The following is a 21,473-nucleotide window of genomic DNA, read 5'->3' as shown; positions in this document are numbered from 1 at the left end:
TAAAAAAACATTAAATTAATGAATAGGGAGTTACACTGGGCTTTGACAGACAGGCACAGATGACCTATGTAGTGCAGACCTGGGCAGAAAATAGTTGTATTTTGTAGTTTATTTGAAAACGATTAAAATACTCGAGGTAGTCAAATATACACTAAACATGTAAAGTGTTTGTCCCATGTTTCATGAGCTGAAATAAAACATCCCAGATAATCCATCCACCTGACAGGTGTGACATATCAAGAAGCTGATTCATTAAACAGCAGGATCATCACAGGTGCAATAAAAAGCCACTGTAAAATGGGAAGTTTTGTCACACAACACAAAGCCACATATGCCTCAAGTTTTGAGGGAGTGTGCAATTGGCATGCTGACTGCAGGAATGTCCACCAGAGCTGTTGCCAGAGTAATTCATGTTAATTTCTCTACCATAAGCCACCTCCAACGTAATTTTAGAGAATTTGGCAGTACGTCCAATTGGCCTCACAACTGCAGACCACGCGTAACCACGCCAGCCCAGGACCTCCACATCCGGCTTCTTCACCTGCGGGATCATCTGAGGCCAGCCACCTGGACAGCTGATGAAACTGTGGGTTTGCACAACCGAAGAAGTTCTGTACAAAATGTCAGAAACCATCTCAGGGAAGCTCATCCGAGTGCTCGTCGTCCTCACCAGGGTCTTGACCTGACTGCAGTTCGGCGTCGTAACCGACTTCAGGAGGAAAATGCTCACCTTGATGGCCACTGGCAGGGGAAGTGTGCTCTTCACGGATTAATCCCGGTTTCAACTGTACCGGGCAGATGGCAGACAACGTGTATGGCGTCGTGTGGGCAAGCGGTTTGCTGATGTCAACGTTGTGAACAGAGTGCCCAATGGTGGTGGTGGGGTTATGGTATGAGCAGGCAAAAGCTACGGACAACGAACACAATTGCATTTTATGGATGGCAATGTGACTGCACAGAGATACCGTGACGTGATCCCGAGGCCCATTGGTCGTGCCATTCATCCACCTCCATCACCTCATGTTTTCAGCATGATAATGCACGGCCCTATGTTGCAAACATCTGTACACATTTAGGTAGCTCACACCAGCTAATCTGCCAGTGCCACGATGGATATCAGAAATTGTCTTCGCCAAAGTATATAAGCAAAGCCAAAAGGAGAAGGAGAACGATGAGCAACATCAAATCACCGAGCGATGATACTGCCGAGCTCCAGCTAGCTCCACGTGCAGTGCCTACCCAGCCTTCCACAAGCAACGCCAGGATAATGGCTCCACAGCCCCCTCCACCTCTGACTGTTCCTGACGATCTTGGAACAGAGGAGACAGCCCAGGTTACCCTACACTAGTCTCACGTTTTCTGTCCAAAAATGTTAATTTAATAGTAACTGGTTCGTAGGAACAGAGTGGCTGGTATACTCGGTTACTGCAGATACGGCATGTTGGTTCCCATTACTAACGTTCTGTGTTGGGTCCAATGCTAACGCAGACAAGGACTTCACCCAAGCTGGGTGTTCTAACTGGAAGAATGCTATTGATAGAACCAAAGGATTGGCTAGGCACGCATCAAACAAAGAGCATTTGAAATGCACTGCACTGTGGGAAAGAAAGACAAGTTTTAAGTGCTATGAGAACATCGGTGTAAACACGTGTTAATGACGGGCACCTGGCAAGAAATCGCATGTATTTGTCGGCGATTGTGGACATCATTGTGTTCCATGTTTCAAACCAGCAACCACTGAGGGGGCAATTGGACATGATAGAGTCATGTTCTAAGGCACTGCATCACAGTGCTAGCTGTGTCACTACAGATCCTGGTTCGATCCCAGGCTGTGTCGCACCCGGCCGCGACCGGAAGACCCATGAGGCGGAGCACAATTGGCCCAGCGTCGTCAGGGTTAGGGGAGGGTTTGGCCCGGCCGCGATGTCCTTGTCCCATCTCGCTTTAGCGACTCCTGTGGCGGGCCGGGCGCAATGCAAGATGCAGTACATCTTGGCGCGGTCGTGTTTCGGACGACGCATGGCTCTTGACCTTCACCTCTCCCGAGTCCGTACGGGAGTTGCAGCGATGGGACAAGACCGTAACTAACTAAAAAATATATTATAATAAAATAAATACTCGACTCACACTCGGCATGGTTTCCCCTGTTTGAAGTGGGCCTATAGGCCTAATTATAGGCTGTGCATGGCTGCATCTCACTGTAGTAGGCTGTAGGCTGCATCTCACTGTAGTAGGCTGTAGGCTGCATCTCACTGTAGTAGGCTGTAGGCTGCATCTCACTGTAGTAGGCTGTAGGCTGCATCTCACTGTAGTAGGCTGTAGGCTGCATCTCACTGTAGTAGGTTGTAGACTGCATCTCACTGTAGTAGGCTGTAGACTGCATCCCACTGTAGTAGGCTGCATCTCACTGTAGTAGGCTGTAGATGCATCTCACTGTAGTAGGTTGTAGACTGCATCTCACTGTAGTAGGCTGTAGACTGCATCTCACTGTAGTAGGCTGTAGACTGCATCTCACTGTAGTAGGCTGTAGACTGTATCTCACTGTAGTAGGTTGTAGACTGCATCTCACTGTAGTAGGCTGTAGACTGCATCTCACTGTAGTAGGCTGTAGACTGTATCTCACTGTAGTAGGTTGTAGACTGCATCTCACTGTAGTTGACTGTAGTCTGCATCCCACTGTAGTAGGCTGTAGACTGCATCTCACTGTAGTAGGCTGTAGACTGCATCCCACTGTAGTAGACTGTAGACTGCATCTCACTGTAGTAGGCTGTAGACTGCATCTCACTGTAGTAGGCTGTAGGCTGCATCTCACTGTAGTAGGCTGTAGACTGCATCTCACTGTAGTAGGCTGTAGACTGCATCTCACTGTAGTAGGCTGTAGACTGCATCTCACTGTAGTAGGCTGTAGACTGCATCTCACTGTAGTAGGCTGTAGACTGTATCTCACTGTAGTAGGCTGTAGATGCATCTCACTGTAGTAGGCTGTAGGCTACATCTCACTGTAGTAGGCTGTAGGCTACATCTCACTGTAGTAGGTTGTAGACTGCATCTCACTGTAGTAGGTTGTAGTCTGCATCTCACTGTAGTAGGCTGTAGGCTGCATCTCACTGTAGTTGACTGTAGTCTGCATTTCACTGTAGTAGGCTGTAGGCTGCATCTCACTGTAGTAGGCTATAGGCTGCATCTCACTGTAGTAGACTGCATCTCACTGTAGTAGGCTGTAGACTGCATCTCACTGTAGTAGGCTGTAGACTGCATCTCACTGTAGTAGGCTGTAGACTGCATCTCACTGTAGTAGGCTGTAGACTGCATCTCACTGTAGTAGGCTGTAGACTGCATCTCACTGTAGTAGGCTGTAGGCTGTATCTCACTGTAGTAGGCTGTAGACTGCATCTCACTGTAGTAGGCTGTAGTCTGCATCTCACTGTAGTAGGCTGTAGGCTGCATCTCACTGTAGTAGGCTGTAGACTGCATCTCACTGTAGTAGGCTGTAGACTGCATCTCACTGTAGTAGGCTGTAGACTGCATCTCACTGTAGTAGGCTGTAGGCTGCATCTCACTGTAGTAGGCTGTAGACTGCATCTCACTGTAGTAGGCTGTAGACTGCATCTCACTGTAGTAGGCTGTAGACTGCATCTCACTGTAGTAGGCTGTAGACTGCATCTCACTGTAGTAGGCTGTAGACTGTATCTCACTGTAGTAGGCTGTAGATGCATCTCACTGTAGTAGGCTGTAGGCTACATCTCACTGTAGTAGGCTGTAGGCTACATCTCACTGTAGTAGGTTGTAGACTGCATCTCACTGTAGTAGGTTGTAGTCTGCATCTCACTGTAGTAGGCTGTAGGCTGCATCTCACTGTAGTTGACTGTAGTCTGCATTTCACTGTAGTAGGCTGTAGGCTGCATCTCACTGTAGTAGGCTATAGGCTGCATCTCACTGTAGTAGACTGCATCTCACTGTAGTAGGCTGTAGACTGCATCTCACTGTAGTAGGCTGTAGACTGCATCTCACTGTAGTAGGCTGTAGACTGCATCTCACTGTAGTAGGCTGTAGACTGCATCTCACTGTAGTAGGCTGTAGACTGCATCTCACTGTAGTAGGCTGTAGGCTGTATCTCACTGTAGTAGGCTGTAGACTGCATCTCACTGTAGTAGGCTGTAGGCTGTATCTCACTGTAGTAGGCTGTAGGCTGCATCTCACTGTAGTAGGCTGTAGACTGCATCTCACTGTAGTAGGCTGTAGACTGCATCTCACTGTAGTAGGCTATAGACTGCATCCCACTGTAGTAGGCTGTAGACTGCATCTCACTGTAGTAGGCTGTAGACTGCATCTCACTGTAGTAGGCTGTAGACTGCATCTCACTGTAGTAGGCTGTAGACTGCATCTCACTGTAGTAGACTGTAGGCTGCATCTCACTGTAGTAGACTGTAGGCTGCATCTCACTGTAGTAGGCTGTAGACTGCATCTCACTGTAGTAGGCTGCATCTCACTGTAGTAGGCTGTAGACTGCATCCCACTGTAGTAGGCTGTAGACTGCATCTCACTGTAGTAGGCTGTAGACTGCATCTCACTGTAGTAGGCTGTAGACTGCATCTCACTGTAGTAGGTTGTAGACTGCATCTCACTGTAGTAGGTTGTAGATGCATCTCACTGTAGTTGACTGTAGACTGCATCCCACTGTAGTAGGCTGTAGACTGCATCTCACTGTAGTAGGCTGTAGACTGCATCCCACTGTAGTAGGCTGTAGACTGCATCTCACTGTAGTAGGCTGTAGACTGCATCTCACTGTAGTAGGCTGTAGACTGCATCTCACTGTAGTAGGCTGTAGGCTGCATCTCACTGTAGTAGGCTGTAGACTGCATCTCACTGTAGTAGGCTGTAGGCTGCATCTCACTGTAGTAGGTTGTAGACTGCATCTCACTGTAGTAGACTGTAGACTGCATCTCACTGTAGTAGGCTGTAGACTGCATCCCACTGTAGTAGGCTGTAGATGCATCTCACTGTAGTAGGCTGTAGACTGCATCTCACTGTAGTAGGCTGTAGGCTAGTTGGATCTCCATTCACCTGTTTTTTCCTGCATGTGTTTACTGTTAATGTAGCCTAATTATAGATGGTGTCATGTCTTTATCGATCTGATATTTCCTCTACAATACCTACTTGATACCACTGTTTTGTTCTGATAACATTCATTGGTTCACATTCTCAGTTGTGTCGGTATTCTAAGCCAAACTGCTATTCTGTATTATTGTTTTGCATGAATAACTAGGGTACTACTTTCAACCTTTAGTTAGCATTATTTTGGTAAAACAGCTGTGTGTACGGCTGCATTCACATACGTATTCACCTATTACAAACAGCCTATCTATCTTGTAGCCTATATTCATTACCAACACGGCCTTGCTTTAGTGTGTAGGGCACTGTCCATTGTGGTGATACAGCATAGCGGAGATAGCCTACAAATTTCAGGCCAACTTGTCTCTTCAAAAGAACTCAATGCTCTCGGAGTCTCTGTATTTGAACTTTATGTTTATTGTGAGATAGCGTGATATAAGCAGAATTCAATATAATTCCAATGCAAGAACCCCCCCTAAATTGTGCCCTCTCACCGATTTCAACTGCCCCCTTAGACACTTTATCCTGGCGCCAGGTCTCTGCAGGGAGCACCAGTACGAGTCGAAGTGCGAGGTAATTGAGGTTATGGTTTGGCGATTGGGAACCTGTATGAGCTTGAAGCCAATTTCATAAAATTGCTAGGTGGCTAATAGTATTACAAAAAAACAACAACATTTTTTGGGGAAAAAATATAATAATAATAATAATTTAAACAGGACAATTATACGGGCGCCTTCTATGGGCATGACGCCTCTGGTTCGAATTAGGGTAGATTATTCGTTACATTGTATTTTTTTCAGGGGAGCAACTTTCACTGAGGACGGGAGGGACAGGGGGTCATGTCCCCCCACATTTTGAAATTGCATTTTTGTCCCCCAAGGCTGTTTTACGACCATGGACGCCTCCGAGTGGTCAGGTAGCCCCTGATTTTTTTCATTTGGTCCTGTTGTTTTCACATTGCCAAATGTCAAACAAACCAAAACTCCTCAACAAAACCACGTGTCCATTCAAGTCATTTGTTTATTGGCCAAAAATGCTCATGTTAAATTATCATGAAGCATCACTTGTATCCCAATCTACAAATTACTTTCGCGTTGGTCCAACAACATGCGGGAGGAAACAGCGCAATATCCGCTCTAACTGCGACATGAATAGTCTATATTCAGTAGTTTATACAGTAGTTTAATATCGCGGCATGGCCTCATCTCCGCTAATCTGCATCGGATGCACTCATAAATGAGCTGCTATACAAATAATGTTTCAGAGATATCAAGTTATGATGCTGTATTTTATCTAATGCTCGCAGTCAAACAACCAATAACAATGCGCGACTCTGATTCTTTTTCTGTTTGGTCCGGACTGCGTTCTCACCTGCAGCAAACAAACTGCACCGCGTTATAAATTGAATAAGGCCTAGACCACCCTTTTCGAGCGAACAAGGGGCGTTGTTTAGTGCGCCCCCGACTGCGGCTAGGGGGGTAAACTAAGGGTAATTACAGTTTTATTACACAGGCACGAGATCAGTGTAATGTTAAGTGTTACTGAGAATGCTAACAGTAACAAAATATGGCTAGTAGGTGTCGAAATGAAATATTACAAAACTGCCTTCATGAACCAACTACAGCCAAGGTAGGTGGAATATCATGTTAGTTTGTATTCTTAGTAACCTATCCCTTTAAAGATGGTATAGTGTGTGTTTGAAATAAGAACACTTCCCCTTAGATGGACAAAGATGGTTCGAAGGTGTTTTTGCTAAGCATCCAACTTGCTGTTTGCAAAGGGCTTTGAATTTCTCTGCAGTATTTTCAGGCATCATAAAATGAATTGCAGCTTTCATCGTTTTCAGTGGCTCGTTGAAAGAGAGAGTCATCACAATTTATTTATACTTACCTGTACAAAATATAATTGTTTAATTGGCTTGACTTGATTATGTACACCTGGGGCGATGGACATTAAGGAGACTGGACATTTACTAAATGTTCAGATAGAAATGTATTGTGTAGATCAAATATGATTGTGAGATAGATTGGAATAGTATAGAAGATTGTATTCATTCTATTTCTATCTTCAGCATGCAGTTCCAGATACAGCCCTGTCATTAGTTGAAGACAGCCAATCCAACATACAGTTCTAGATACAGCCCTGCCATTAGTTGAAGGCAGCCAATCCAACATGCAGTTCTAGATACAGCCCTGCCATTAGTTGAAGGCAGCCAATCCAACATACAGTTCTAGATACAGCCCTGCCATTAGCTGAAGGCAGCCAATCCAACATACAGTTCCAGATACAGCCCTGCCATTAGTTGAAGGCAGCCAATCCAACATACAGTTCTAGATACAGCCCTGCCATTAGTTGAAGGCAGCCAATCCAACATACAGTTCTAGATACAGCCCTGCCATTAGTTAGTTGAAGGCAGCCAATCCAACATACAGTTCTAGATACAGCCCTGCCATTAGTTGAAGGCAGCCAATCCAACATACAGTTCTAGATACAGCCCTGCCATTAGTTGAAGACAGCCAATCCAACATACAGTTCTAGATACAGCCCTGCCATTAGTTGAAGGCAGCCAATCCAACATACAGTTCTAGATACAGCCCTGCCATTAGTTGAAGACAGCCAATCCAACATACAGTTCTAGATACAGCCCTGCCATTAGTTGAAGGCAGCCAATCCAACATACCGTTCTAGATACAGCCCTGCCATTAGTTGAAGGCAGCCAATCCAACATGCAGTTCTAGATACAGCCCTGCCATTAGTTGAAGGCAGCCAATCCAACATACAGTTCTAGATACAGCCCTGCCATTAGCTGAAGGCAGCCAATCCAACATACAGTTCCAGATACAGCCCTGCCATTAGTTGAAGGCAGCCAATCCAACATACAGTTCTAGATACAGCCCTGCCATTAGTTGAAGGCAGCCAATCCAACATACAGTTCTAGATACAGCCCTGCCATTAGTTGAAGGCAGCCAATCCAACATACAGTTCTAGATACAGCCCTGCCATTAGTTGAAGGCAGCCAATCCAACATACAGTTCTAGATACAGCCCTGCCATTAGTTGAAGACAGCCAATCCAACATACAGTTCCAGATACAGCCCTGCCATTAGTTGAAGGCAGCCAATCCAACATGCAGTTCCAGATACAGCCCTGCCATTAGTTGAAGGCAGCCAATCCAACATGCAGTTCTAGATACAGCCCTGTCATTAGTTGAAGGCAGCCAATCCAACATACAGTTCCAGATACAGCCCTGCCATTAGTTGAAGGCAGCCAATCCAACATACAGTTCTAGATACAGCCCTGCCATTAGTTGAAGGCAGCCAATCCAACATACAGTTCCAGATACAGCCCTGCCATTAGTTGAAGGCAGCCAATCCAACATACAGTTCTAGATACAGCCCTGCCATTAGTTGAAGGCAGCCAATCCAACATGCAGTTCCAGATACAGCCCTGCCATTAGTTGAAGGCAGCCAATCCAACATACAGTTCTAGATACAGCCCTGCCATTAGTTGAAGGCAGCCAATCCAACATACAGTTCTAGATACAGCCCTGCCATTAGTTGAAGGCAGCCAATCCAACATGCAGTTCCAGATACAGCCCTGCCATTAGTTGAAGGCAGCCAATCCAACATGCAGTTCCAGATACAGCCCTGCCATTAGTTGAAGGCAGCCAATCCAACATGCAGTTCCAGATACAGCCCTGCCATTAGTTGAAGACAGCCAATCCAACATGCAGTTCCAGATACAGCCCTGCCATTAGTTGAAGGCAGCCAATCCAACATACAGTTCTAGATACAGCCCTGCCATTAGTTGAAGACAGCCAATCCAACATGCAGTTCCAGATACAGCCCTGCCATTAGTTGAAGGCAGCCAATCCAACATGCAGTTCTAGATACAGCCCTGCCATTAGTTGAAGGCAGCCAATCCAACATGCAGTTCCAGATACAGCCCTGCCATTAGTTGAAGGCAGCCAATCCAACATGCAGTTCCAGATACAGCCCTGCCATTAGTTGAAGGCAGCCAATCCAACATGCAGTTCCAGATACAGCCCTGCCATTAGTTGAAGGCAGCCAATCCAACATGCAGTTCCAGATACAGCCCTGCCATTAGTTGAAGGCAGCCAATCCAACATGCAGTTCTAGATACAGCCCTGTCATTAGTTGAAGGCAGCCAATCCAACATACAGTTCCAGATACAGCCCTGCCATTAGTTGAAGGCAGCCAATCCAACATACAGTTCTAGATACAGCCCTGCCATTAGTTGAAGGCAGCCAATCCAACATGCAGTTCCAGATACAGCCCTGCCATTAGTTGAAGGCAGCCAATCCAACATACAGTTCCAGATACAGCCCTGCCATTAGTTGAAGGCAGCCAATCCAACATGCAGTTCCAGATACAGCCCTGCCATTAGTTGAAGGCAGCCAATCCAACATACAGTTCTAGATACAGCCCTGCCATTAGTTGAAGGCAGCCAATCTAACATACAGTTCTAGATACAGCCCTGCCATTAGTTGAAGGCAGCCAATCCAACATGCAGTTCCAGATACAGCCCTGCCATTAGTTGAAGGCAGCCAATCCAACATGCAGTTCCAGATACAGCCCTGCCATTAGTTGAAGGCAGCCAATCCAACATGCAGTTCCAGATACAGCCCTGCCATTAGTTGAAGACAGCCAATCCAACATACAGTTCTAGATACAGCCCTGCCATTAGTTGAAGGCAGCCAATCCAACATGCAGTTCCAGATACAGCCCTGCCATTAGTTGAAGGCAGCCAATCCAACATGCAGTTCCAGATACAGCCCTGCCATTAGTTGAAGGCAGCCAATCCAACATGCAGTTCCAGATACAGCCCTGCCATTAGTTGAAGACAGCCAATCCAACATACAGTTCTAGATACAGCCCTGCCATTAGTTGAAGGCAGCCAATCCAACATGCAGTTCCAGATACAGCCCTGCCATTAGTTGAAGACAGCCAATCCAACATGCAGTTCCAGATACAGCCCTGCCATTAGTTGAAGACAGCCAATCCAACATGCAGTTCCAGATACAGCCCTGCCATTAGTTGAAGACAGCCAATCCAACATACAGTTCTAGATACAGCCCTGCCATTAGTTGAAGGCAGCCAATCCAACATGCAGTTCTAGATACAGCCCTGCCATTAGTTGAAGGCAGCCAATCCAACATACAGTTCCAGATACAGCCCTGCCATTAGTTGAAGGCAGCCAATCCAACATACAGTTCCAGATACAGCCCTGCCATTAGTTGAAGGCAGCCAATCCAACATACAGTTCCAGATACAGCCCTGCCATTAGTTGAAAGCAGCCAATCCAACATGCAGTTCTAGATACAGCCCTGTCATTAGTTGAAGGCAGCCAATCCAACATACAGTTCTAGATACAGCCCTGCCATTAGTTGAAGGCAGCCAATCCAACATACAGTTCTAGATACAGCCCTGCCATTATTTGAAGGCAGCCAATCCAACATACAGTTCTAGATACAGCCCTGCCATTAGCTGAAGGCAGCCAATCCAACATGCAGTTCTAGATACAGCCCTGTCATTAGTTGAAGGCAGCCAATCCAACATGCAGTTCCAGATACAGCCCTGCCATTAGTTGAAGGCAGCCAATCCAACATGCAGTTCTAGATACAGCCCTGTCATTAGTTGAAGGCAGCCAATCCAACATACAGTTCTAGATACAGCCCTGCCATTAGCTGAAGGCAGCCAATCCAACATACAGTTCTAGATACAGCCCTGCCATTAGTTGAAGGCAGCCAATCCAACATACAGTTCCAGATACAGCCCTGCCAATCCAATAGTTTCAGAAAAGTAGTCACTGAGATCTGTATTCAAATATTTTTTTAAGTAGTTGATTTCTCAGATCTGTATTGAAATAGGTTTAAAAAGTAATCACTTTCTGACATCTGTTTTAAAATGTACTTATTTGTTGGGATCTGTATTCAAATAGTTATCAAAATCCGATTTGCTGATTCACGGACCATCTGGTTGACACAGCCCAACCTGCGTAAACCGGACTGGCACTCAGCGCGCATAGGGAGCAGCGCGAGCAGCGACAACGTCATCGCGTCATCCAAAAACATGGCAGACATTGGATGAATCTAAGATGTTAAAACCTTCGGCTGTGAGTGTAAATAAAACCAGCCTCAGCGACAATTATTTGAATAATTCAATGGATGTTCTGTGCACAAAGGTGATGACTAAAGTTTCAAATCTGACTTCTCTACGTGGACGTCTATGGAAATTGTTTTTCTGGGCCAGACGTTAGTTAAACGGCAGTACCGAAGCAAGACTGTAGGAGCAGTCGAAACTGATTTGAGACCGGAACATTACATTACATCATTATCATTATTATATAATCATTAAATCATTTAGCAGACGCTCTTATCCAGAGCGACTTACAAATTGGTGCATTCACCTTATGATATCCAGGCTCTTTGATTCAGAAAGAGCTGCTGAGTTCTAATGGACTATATGAGTATAGTACACATGACCGTGTTCCCCTCGCTAACATTTGCTGTACTTATTTTATTTTGTAAAACATTTTTATTTTTTATTCAATTCATTTCACATTTTACAGAGGAAGAACGGGAATAAAGAACCAGTTTTCTGGAATATAGTTTTTTCTCCCCTACATCAGTTGCAGTTGTTGTATGTCTGCACCTGCTGTCGTATGGCCTCCCGTGCGTCCGTGGCGTTCCTCTCCAGCTCTCCTAGCTCGGTGTGCTGGTCCAGCATTCTCTGCTCGTTATTACGAAACTTCCTCTCAAGCTCTGAAACAGAACAGCAGAAAACTCATTATAGGAAGACAACAGGGACATGAATTAAAAAGAGGAGTCCCAAATGACGCCTTGTTCCCTATATAATGCACTGCTTTGGAGCCGAGCCCGACGGGCCCTGGTCAAAACTGTTGTTCTATGTAGCGAACGTCCAGTTCACACTTACAGGCACATCTACATTCAAAACCAAAGACACCATGCTGATATGCCGTGTTCATGGAATACTTTACAGCCATGACTTCACTTTATGGTTCCATACGGCTCTATGTCGGCTACGTATAGCATCTCATATGTCAGGTTTCAGAGGGCAGGACGGTACACACTCCGTAGGGTTTCTATGCCCTTGTCGGCCTTAGTGAGCAGGTCTTCAGCCTCCTTCTTGATCTCCTTGGCCCTCTGGTTGACGTTCCCCAGGTCCCCAGAGGCCCCACCCAGAGAGTCCACCTTCATCTGCAGGTCTTTGTACAGATCATCCGTCTCATTCAGCCTCTGGATCACAACACAGAGATGCACACAGCTATACATCAACAACCACACACACAGCTATACATCAACAACCACACACACAGCTATACATCAACAACCACACACACAGCTATACATCAACAACCACACACACAGCTATACATCAACAACCACACACACAGCTACAAATCAACAAACACACACACAACTACACATAAACAATCACACACACACTCCCCGCCCCTGTTGTTAGGCTTTAAATACACCTACACATCAACAACCACACACACAACTACACATAAACAATCACACACGCCCCGCCCCTGTTGTTAGGCTTTAAATACAACTACACACACGGCTACACATCCACAACTACACACACAGCTACACATCCACAACTACACACACAGCTACAAATCAACAACCAAACCCACAACTACACATAAACAATCACACACGCCCCGCCCCGCCCCTGTTGTTAGGCTTTAAATACAACTACACATCAACAACTACACACACAGCTACACGTCCACAACTACACACACGGCTACAAGTTCACAACTACACACATGGCTACACACACGGCTACACACACAGCTACACATCCACAACTACACACACGGCTACACATCCACAACTACACACCAACAACCACAACTACACATCAACAACCACACACACAAATACACATCAACAACCACACCCACAACTACACATCAACAACCACACACACAAATACACATCAACAACCACACCCACAACTACACATCGACAACCACACACACAACTACACATCAACAACCACACACACAACTACATATCGACAACCACACACACAAATACACATCAACAACCACAACTACACATCAACAACCACAACTACACATCAACAACCACAACTACACATCAACAACCACAACTACACATCAACAACCACACACACAACCACACATCAACAACCACAACTACACATCAACAACCACACACACAACCACACATCAACAACCACAACTACACATCAACAACCACACACACAACTACACATCAACAACCACACACACAACTACACATCAACAACCACACACACAACTACACATCAACAACCACACACACAACTACACATCAACAACCACAACTACACATCAACAACCACAACTACACATCAACAACCACACACACAACCACACATCAACAACCACAACTACACATCAACAACCACACACACAACTACACATCAACAACCACACACACAAATACACATCAACAACCACACACACAAATACACATCAACAACCACACACACAAATACACATCAACAACCACACACACAACTACACATCAACAACCACAACTACACATCAACAACCACACACACAACTACACATCAACAACCACACACACAACCACACATCAACAACCACACACACAACTACACATCAACAACCACACACACACACAACCACACACACAACTACACATCAACAACCACACACACAAATACACATCGACAACCACACACACAACTACACATCAACAACCACACCCACAACTACACATCAACAACCACACACACAACTACACATCAACAACCAGACACACATCAACATATTGTAGCACAACGAGGAAACAGACACACTCATCCATAGACACACACACACACACACACACACACACACACACACACACACACACACACACACACACACACACACACACACACACACACACACACACACACACACACACACCTGCTCCAGTCCCAATGCTGCATGGGTGGCATTTGTGGCCTGGTTCTTGACATGTTGGGCCATCTCCATGTTTTGATCTATCTTGTCCTGTAGTTCCTCCACCCTCATGGACAGGTTGGCCAGTCGCATCATAGCACCCATTTGATTGGTCTCCAGATGCTGAAGGTTCTCTTCCACCTGAGAAGTGGGAAAAAGCAGACAACAAGTAGGGACATATCAGACTGAGAAACACACACACACACACACACACACACACACACACACACACACACACACACACACACACACACACACACACACAGCGATGTGGCTGTGGAGAGCTGTTTACCGTTGCGGTGGCGTTCCTGGTGCTGTTCAGGTTGTTCAGGGCACGGTCCAGGGCTTTGGTTGCTTTCTGAATGGCTTTCTGAGATGCATCCAACGCCTGCTTAGTCCTGTTGGCTGTGTCCTTCACTCCTTCTGCTCGTGTCCTACAAACACATACAGGACAAGTGAAAAATGTGATATACAAAATATACAAATAACACAAATTTCCCACATTAAAATGCAAATCAATTTATAACATTTTTGACATGCGTTTTTTCTGGATTTTTTGTTGTTATTCTGTCTCTCACTGTTCAAATAAACCTACCATTAAAATTATAGACTGATCATTTCTTTGTCAGTGGCCAAACGTACAAAATCAGCAGGGGATCAAATACTTTTTTCCCTCACTGTATGTAGTAGACTGAGAGCTCTGCTCTGCTACGAAAACATACTGAAAGGCTATGACCGCAGAGTTTCTAAACCCAGAGGCGCAACATCGCGAAACTTCCGGGAATGCTTGCAAAACAGATCAAACAGACCAGGCCAGGATTTGGAGGTTGAGAATTCAATGAGAGAAGTGAAAAATTCTTCCTTAGTTGTTCATTTTCTTGAAATGTAAAGGTAGAATCTAGACTGGAGCCAATGTCTTAACTAGTTTAATATGTTATTATTACAATCACATGAAAGTGACAAACTGACATGTTTTCATTTTAGTCAAAAACAACGTTATATCGAAGGAGTGCCTTTGAGTTGACGGGCTGCACACGTGCAGTTCGGCGCGAGACGACTGTTACAGCGAGGATGTATTTCTATACATGAGCTTAGCTACACTGAACAAAAATGTAAAAGCAACATGTAAAGTGCTGGTCCCACATTTTATGAGATGAAATAAAAGATCACAGAAAGCTTATTTCTCATAAATGTTGTGCACAAATTTGTTTATATCCTTGTTAGTAATCATTTTATCCTTTGTCAAGATAATCCATCCACTTGACAAGTGTGGCATATCAAGAAGCTGATTTAACAGCATGATCATAACACAGGTGTACCTTGTGCTGGGGACAACTGTCACGCCCTGATCATAGAGAGCCTTTTTATTCTCTATTTTGGTTAGGTCAGGGTGTGACTAGGGTGGGTGATCTAGTATGTTTATGTCTATGTTGGCCTGGTATGGTTCCCAATCAGAGGCAGCTGTTTATCGTTGTCTCTGATTGGGGATCATGTTTAGGCAGCCATTTCCCTACTGTGTTTTGTGGGATCTTGTTTCTGTGTAGTTGCCTGTGAGCACTGCTTGAGCTTCACGTTTCGTTTGCCGTTTATTATTATTGTTTTGTGCGTTTCACTAATAAAGATGTGGAACCCAGATCACGCTGCACGTTGGTCTGAGTATGACAGTTCGTACGACGAGCGTGACAACAACAATGGGCTGAGTAGTATTTCTGTCTTTAATAAGGCACTTTTGTGGGGAAAAACTAATTCTGATTGGCTGGGCCTGGCTCCCCAGTGGGTGGGGCTGGCTCCCAAGTGGATGGGCCTATGCCAGGCCCACCTATGGCTGCGCCCCTGCCCAGTCATGTGAAATCCATAGAATAAGGCCATATGAATTTATTTCAATTGACTGATTTCCTAAACAGTAACTAAGCAAAATCTTTGAAATGGTTGCATTTTGCATTTATATTTTTGTTCAGTATAGTTAATGTCGCTATGACATCGCCTACAAGTGTAATCTGGTATTTCTATTGGAGATTTAGCCTTTCATACTGTACTGTTACTATACATCTTTGTTATGATTCTCTCTGTGCATTTCCTGTCTTCCATTTTATGTCACAGAGTAACTACCGGGGAACAGAAGACAAAGATCGGAAGTATAATTTACATAAGTCTATGGGCTCTATTTTCGGCGGCGCTAGTGTCAAACGCACGGAATTCCGACCAGTAAAAGCCAGCGTTCTGCTATTTTCCAACCCTTGTGCCAGGGTTGGTAATTTACCTGTTTTATATCAGCTTGCGTTCACTGAGGTGGGAAGGGTGGAAATATTTGAGGCGTGTCCTTAAAAACATGCGCCAATGTGCCAAATTCAAGCAGTGCTACCGGTGATATTTAAGACTCACCAAAAGCTGTAGAAAATAGAAAATGTAGAAAATAGTCCAAATAAAGAAAAACACTTGAATGAGTAGGTGTTCTAAAACTTTTGACCGGTACTGTACAACTTGAAGCAACCACATATTTAGCCATGGAGAACATTCTGATTGGCCTGTGAGGAGCGAAGCATTGACCACACCCACAACTTGTTTACCCAGCTCTTTCACACCTCCGCCAGCTACTGTGGTCATAATTCCGGTTGTGAAAATGAAGAAAAAAAAAGATTTCCCGACACACCCCAGAATCTATACTGCTACTGCCTGAGCTAAGATTTACTATTGCGTTAGGTTTGTTAACATGGAGCCCTATAGGTCTAAGTCTAATATGCCTCCTGATGTCTCTTTCTCCCTCTGTCTTACTTGGCATCCTTAGCTCTGTTGAGCAGCTCCTTGGCCCGGTGGAGTTGCTGGGAGGTGTGGTTGAAGACCCCCTGTACATCTGTCAGGTTGCTGATGTGGTCTTTGATCTGCTGGACAACAGTGTCCAGAGTGGTTCTGTTCACAGGCAGAGATATAGCCAGCACCTGCTGTGCCACCTTCTCTATGCTCTCTGGGTCCGCACCCTCCTCTGTACACAACACACCATGATCAAATGAATATCATAAGAAGTGTCCAAAGAGAGAGAGAGAGAAATATGTATTTTTTTTAATGAAATGTTTTCTGGAAGGTTAATAGCATTAACAAACCAGTCAGGAAATATTTGATCTTCTGAATGAATTCCTTGAGTTTCTTATTAGAGTTTTCAAAGAAGTCCTTATTCTTCTTGGCGTTGTCCAAGTTGTCCATGGCTTGACTTTTAACGTCCTGGGTCAGCATAGCTATGTCATGGAGCTGGAAACATAACACAGAGGATTACTGAAAAACACACTGCGTATGGAACACTATATACAAAACATGCTGTGTTTAGACTCACAAAGACACTGACAAATATATAATATAACCTCTTTCAGGTAACTTGAACAGCAGGTCAGTGATTCAGCTTATACTGAGGCACATGCATGCAGAGGTATAGTTAGTGCCTATAAAGAGTGAGGCAGACATACCTTCTTCACCAGGCCCCGGAGGTCTTCACTGGCAGCCGTCAGGTTGTCACTGACATCACTGGCGTGTTTCAGTCCCTTTAGGGAGACGCTCACAGTCCCCTTACACCCGTCCCCTCCACACACCCGCTGACCGCCATCGTCACGACAACCAGCACCCCCACACGGGCTGTAATGACATGTGCCATTGGAGCTGGTGTTGGAATGGCCACCACATACCTGGGAGGAAAAACAGAGAGAACAGGTAGGGTCAGTGTCCGACACAGACAGAGGGCTACGAGTCACACATCCAGGGCAGGGATGCTGTAACATTTATTTACAGGTGAAATCAACACATCGTGACAGGTATGTCTGTCAGTTAGAACTACACGTCAGACAGGAATGACCATCTTGCTAATTCTTTAAAAAAAAAAAAAAAAAACAGCCCTTTACCACACAACACAGCCAAGATAGCTGTTTCTGCTGACTGTTAGGCATTGTCCTCGCAGCCATCAGCACAATCTATAACTACTCAGACCCAAAACAAGCTTCCCTTTAGATTACAGAGAAGAACCCACTATATTGTCCCCTACATGCCCCCTTTATACCTGGTGGCTCAGGTGGTGGACTTTCTCGTCTACATCTTGGGCTTTGTCCTGTAGCTCTGACAGTGATTTCTTCTGGGCTGCCGCCGTGCGCAGGAACACATCCCTCGTCTTGTTAAGAAGGTCCTCAGTGTGTGAGCGTGTGGCTTTAGACTCCTCGACGGGGCTGAAGGGACCAGACACTGAGGCGCTGCACTTCTGGTGAGCTTCCTGGGACCCACGGTAGTACTTCTTCACATTGTCAAACTGATCTGGGATGGAGGAGGAGGACCAGGGCAAAACAAATGTGTGAAAGAGTAAAAAGGAGCAGAGGCTATACGTGTCTATGTGTCTGTGTTTTGTGGTCTAGGGGGGGGAGGGGGGGGTGCTACCTTGGAATCCGAAGCTGAGGTTGTTCCTCCGTTCTTGGTGTCGGTCCACCAGGGTGGTGTTAAGGTCCATGAGGTCTCTCTCCATCTGGGTCAGGTTCCTCGTCAGTATCTCGTCTTGCACTGCTGTCCCATTCAGCTCGCGGGTCACACCCATCAGACGACCGTCAGTCAGAGCTATCTCCGCCCTGGATACACCACAGAGAAGCACGAGAGACCTCTGAGTACATTTCTCAGTGTGTATTGTCATTTCACACACTGTCCTGTTCTATGTGTATAATTGTTGTGTGACTGGGATTCAATAAGCATAGCTGCCCCTCTTGCAAAATGTGCATAAGAGGGTTTAGCTGTTCTACACTGCTCCTCTGTAGCTCAGTTGGTAGAGCATGGTGCTTACAACACCAGGATAGTGGTTTTAATTCCTGGGACCACTCATATGTACATAATATATGCACGCATAAAAGTGTCTGTTAAATGTCATACATTATGATGATATATGAGGTGAATGAACACTTTAGCTCCACCTACAGTACAGAGGAGTATGATGCTGTTACCTCAGGTCATCGATGGACTGGCCAATCAGCTGGTGTTGTCTGTCCCGGTCTCCGTCTCGGATCAGGTCCTGTACCTGGGCCAGTTTATTCTCCAGCTCATGGATGTGTTTGTCTCCCACGCCGGGCGTCTCTCCGCTCTCCAGGATCCTCTGGATGTTGTAACGGATGTGGTCCAGGTCCCGGCGGATCATACACACCGCGTCGTCCCACAGCTCGAAGCAGGGGTGGCACCGGACACACTTAGGGAAGGTCCCGGTGAAGCCGTGGGCACACTCGTCACACCGACGTCCCGCCGTCCCCTCCCTGCACTGACACGCCCCCGTCACACGGTCACACTGAGCCATCTCCGAGCCCAGCGGCTCACACTTACACTCTGACGGAAGATGGAGAGGGGGAGATGGGGGAGAGAGATTGAGAGAGGGAGAGAGATTGAGAGGGGGAGAGAAATGGAGAGGGGGAGATGGAGGAGAGAGAAGGAGAAAGATGGAGTGAGATGGAGAGAGGAGATGGGGGAGAGAGATAGAGAGGGGGAGAGAGATGGAGATGGGGAGATGGGGGAGAGAGATAGAGAGGGGGAGAGAGATGGAGATGGGGGAGAGAGATAGAGAGGTGGAGAGAGATGGAGTTGGGGGAGAGAGATAGAGAGGGGGAGAGAGATGGAGATGGGGGAGAGAGATAGAGAGGTGGAGAGAGATGGAGATGGGGGAGAGAGATAGAGAGGGGGAAATGGGGGAGAGAGAGAGAGAGGGGGAGATGGGGGAGAGCGATAGAGAGGGGGAAATGGGGGAGAGAGATAGAGAGGGGGAGAGAGATGGCGATGGGGGAGAGAGATAGAGAGGTGGAGAGAGATGGAGTTGGGGGAGAGAGATAGAGAGGGGGAGAGAGATGGAGATGGGGGAGAGAGATAGAGAGGTGGAGAGAGATGGAGATGGGGGAGAGAGATAGAGAGGTGGAGAGAGATGGAGATGGGGGAGAGAGATAGAGAGGGGGAAATGGGGGAGAGAGATAGAGAGGGGGAGAGAGGGGGAAATGGGGGAGAGAGTTAGAGAGGGGGAGATGGGGAGAGGGGGAGATGGGGGAGAGAGATGGAGAGGGGCAGATGGGGGAGAGAGATGGAGAGGGGGATATGGGGGAGAGAGATGGAGAGGGGGAAATGGGGGAAATGGGGGAGAGAGATGGAGAGGGGCAGAGAGATGGAGAGGGGGAGAGAGATGGAGAGGGGGATATGGGGGAGAGAGATGGAGAGGGGGAAATGGGGGAGAGAGATGGAGAGGGGCAGAGAGATGGAGAGGGGTACACATGAAGTTAGTGGATATGAAGGTCACATTAATAAAGTCAGTCATTTTGAACATAGAATTCAAATCAAATGGTATTTGTCACATTTCACCTTACAGTGAATTGCTTACTTACAAGCCCCTTAACCAACAATGCAGTTTTAAGAAAAATAAGTGTTAAGAAAGTATTTACTGAAATCAACTGAAGTAAAAATATATTTAAAAAATGTAAGTAAATGTTTTTTATAAATAAGGAGCTCATGGAACTGTGACATCTTTAAAATGTTATTACCTCCACACTGCACTTGTGGATCTCCCCAATGGAACTGCTCACACTCAGTGCACTGCCTTCCCCCAAAGCCTTGCCAACAGTGACACTGTCCACTGGACTACAGACAGAGGGACAGACAGAGGGACAGAGGGACAGACAGAGGGACAGAGGGACAGACAGAGGGACAGAGGGACAGACAGACAAAGGGACAGAGGGACAGACAGACAGAGAGAGAGAGAGACAGACAGACAGACAGACAGACAGACAGACAGACAGACAGACAGACAGACAGACAGGAGAGAGAGAGAGACAGAGATGTATCATCAAACCATTCAATTAAACTGACAAGTTAATACATACTGTAGTTAATACATACATATTGTAGTTAATACATACTGTAGTTAATACATACATACTGTAGTTAATACATACATACTGTAGTTAATACATATTGTAGTTAATACATACTGTAGTTAATACATACATACTGTAGTTAATACATACATACTGTAGTTAATACATACTGTAGTTAATACATACTGTAGTTAATACATACTGTAGTTAATACATACATACATACTGTAGTTAATACATACATACATACATACATACATACATACTGTAGTTAATACATACTGTAGTTAATACATACTGTAGTTAATACATACATATTGTAGTTAATACATACATACTGTAGTTAATACATACTGTAGTTAATACATACATACTGTAGTTAATACATACTGTAGTTAATACATACATACTGTAGTTAATACATACATACTGTAGTTAATACATACTGTAGTTAATACATACGTAG

The 21,473-nt window shown here is 45.5% G+C and overlaps 2 protein-coding genes across 2 annotated transcripts in view; both read right to left on the bottom strand.

Moving 5' to 3' along the window:
* The window catches only part of LOC120061698 (laminin subunit beta-1-like), a 77,280-nt gene extending 66,093 nt beyond the window's left edge, over positions 1 to 11,187 (bottom strand). Inside the window, exon 1 of the mRNA XM_039011591.1 lies at positions 11,104 to 11,187. Coding sequence (XP_038867519.1) covers positions 11,104 to 11,187 — 84 coding nt within the window. The remainder of the gene's footprint in view (positions 1 to 11,103) is intronic.
* Positions 11,188 to 11,633: 446 nt separating this feature from the next.
* The window catches only part of LOC120061697 (laminin subunit beta-2-like), a 10,423-nt gene continuing 583 nt past the window's right edge, over positions 11,634 to 21,473 (bottom strand). Inside the window, exons 2-12 of the mRNA XM_039011590.1 lie at positions 20,675 to 20,771; positions 19,109 to 19,481; positions 18,558 to 18,742; positions 18,190 to 18,437; positions 17,606 to 17,821; positions 17,249 to 17,393; positions 16,923 to 17,130; positions 14,443 to 14,584; positions 14,115 to 14,291; positions 12,225 to 12,390; positions 11,634 to 11,895 (exon numbers count right to left, since the gene is read on the bottom strand). Of these exons, the coding sequence (XP_038867518.1) occupies positions 11,759 to 11,895; positions 12,225 to 12,390; positions 14,115 to 14,291; positions 14,443 to 14,584; positions 16,923 to 17,130; positions 17,249 to 17,393; positions 17,606 to 17,821; positions 18,190 to 18,437; positions 18,558 to 18,742; positions 19,109 to 19,481; positions 20,675 to 20,771 (2,094 nt within the window). The 3' untranslated portion in view covers positions 11,634 to 11,758. The remainder of the gene's footprint in view (positions 11,896 to 12,224; positions 12,391 to 14,114; positions 14,292 to 14,442; positions 14,585 to 16,922; positions 17,131 to 17,248; positions 17,394 to 17,605; positions 17,822 to 18,189; positions 18,438 to 18,557; positions 18,743 to 19,108; positions 19,482 to 20,674; positions 20,772 to 21,473) is intronic.

The sequence above is a fragment of the Salvelinus namaycush genome, chromosome 16 (assembly GCF_016432855.1).
Source record: "Salvelinus namaycush isolate Seneca chromosome 16, SaNama_1.0, whole genome shotgun sequence".
NCBI classification, from domain to species: domain Eukaryota; kingdom Metazoa; phylum Chordata; class Actinopteri; order Salmoniformes; family Salmonidae; genus Salvelinus; species Salvelinus namaycush.
Note: the sequence above shows the minus strand (reverse complement) of the source record. Positions and strands in the feature narration are given on the sequence as shown.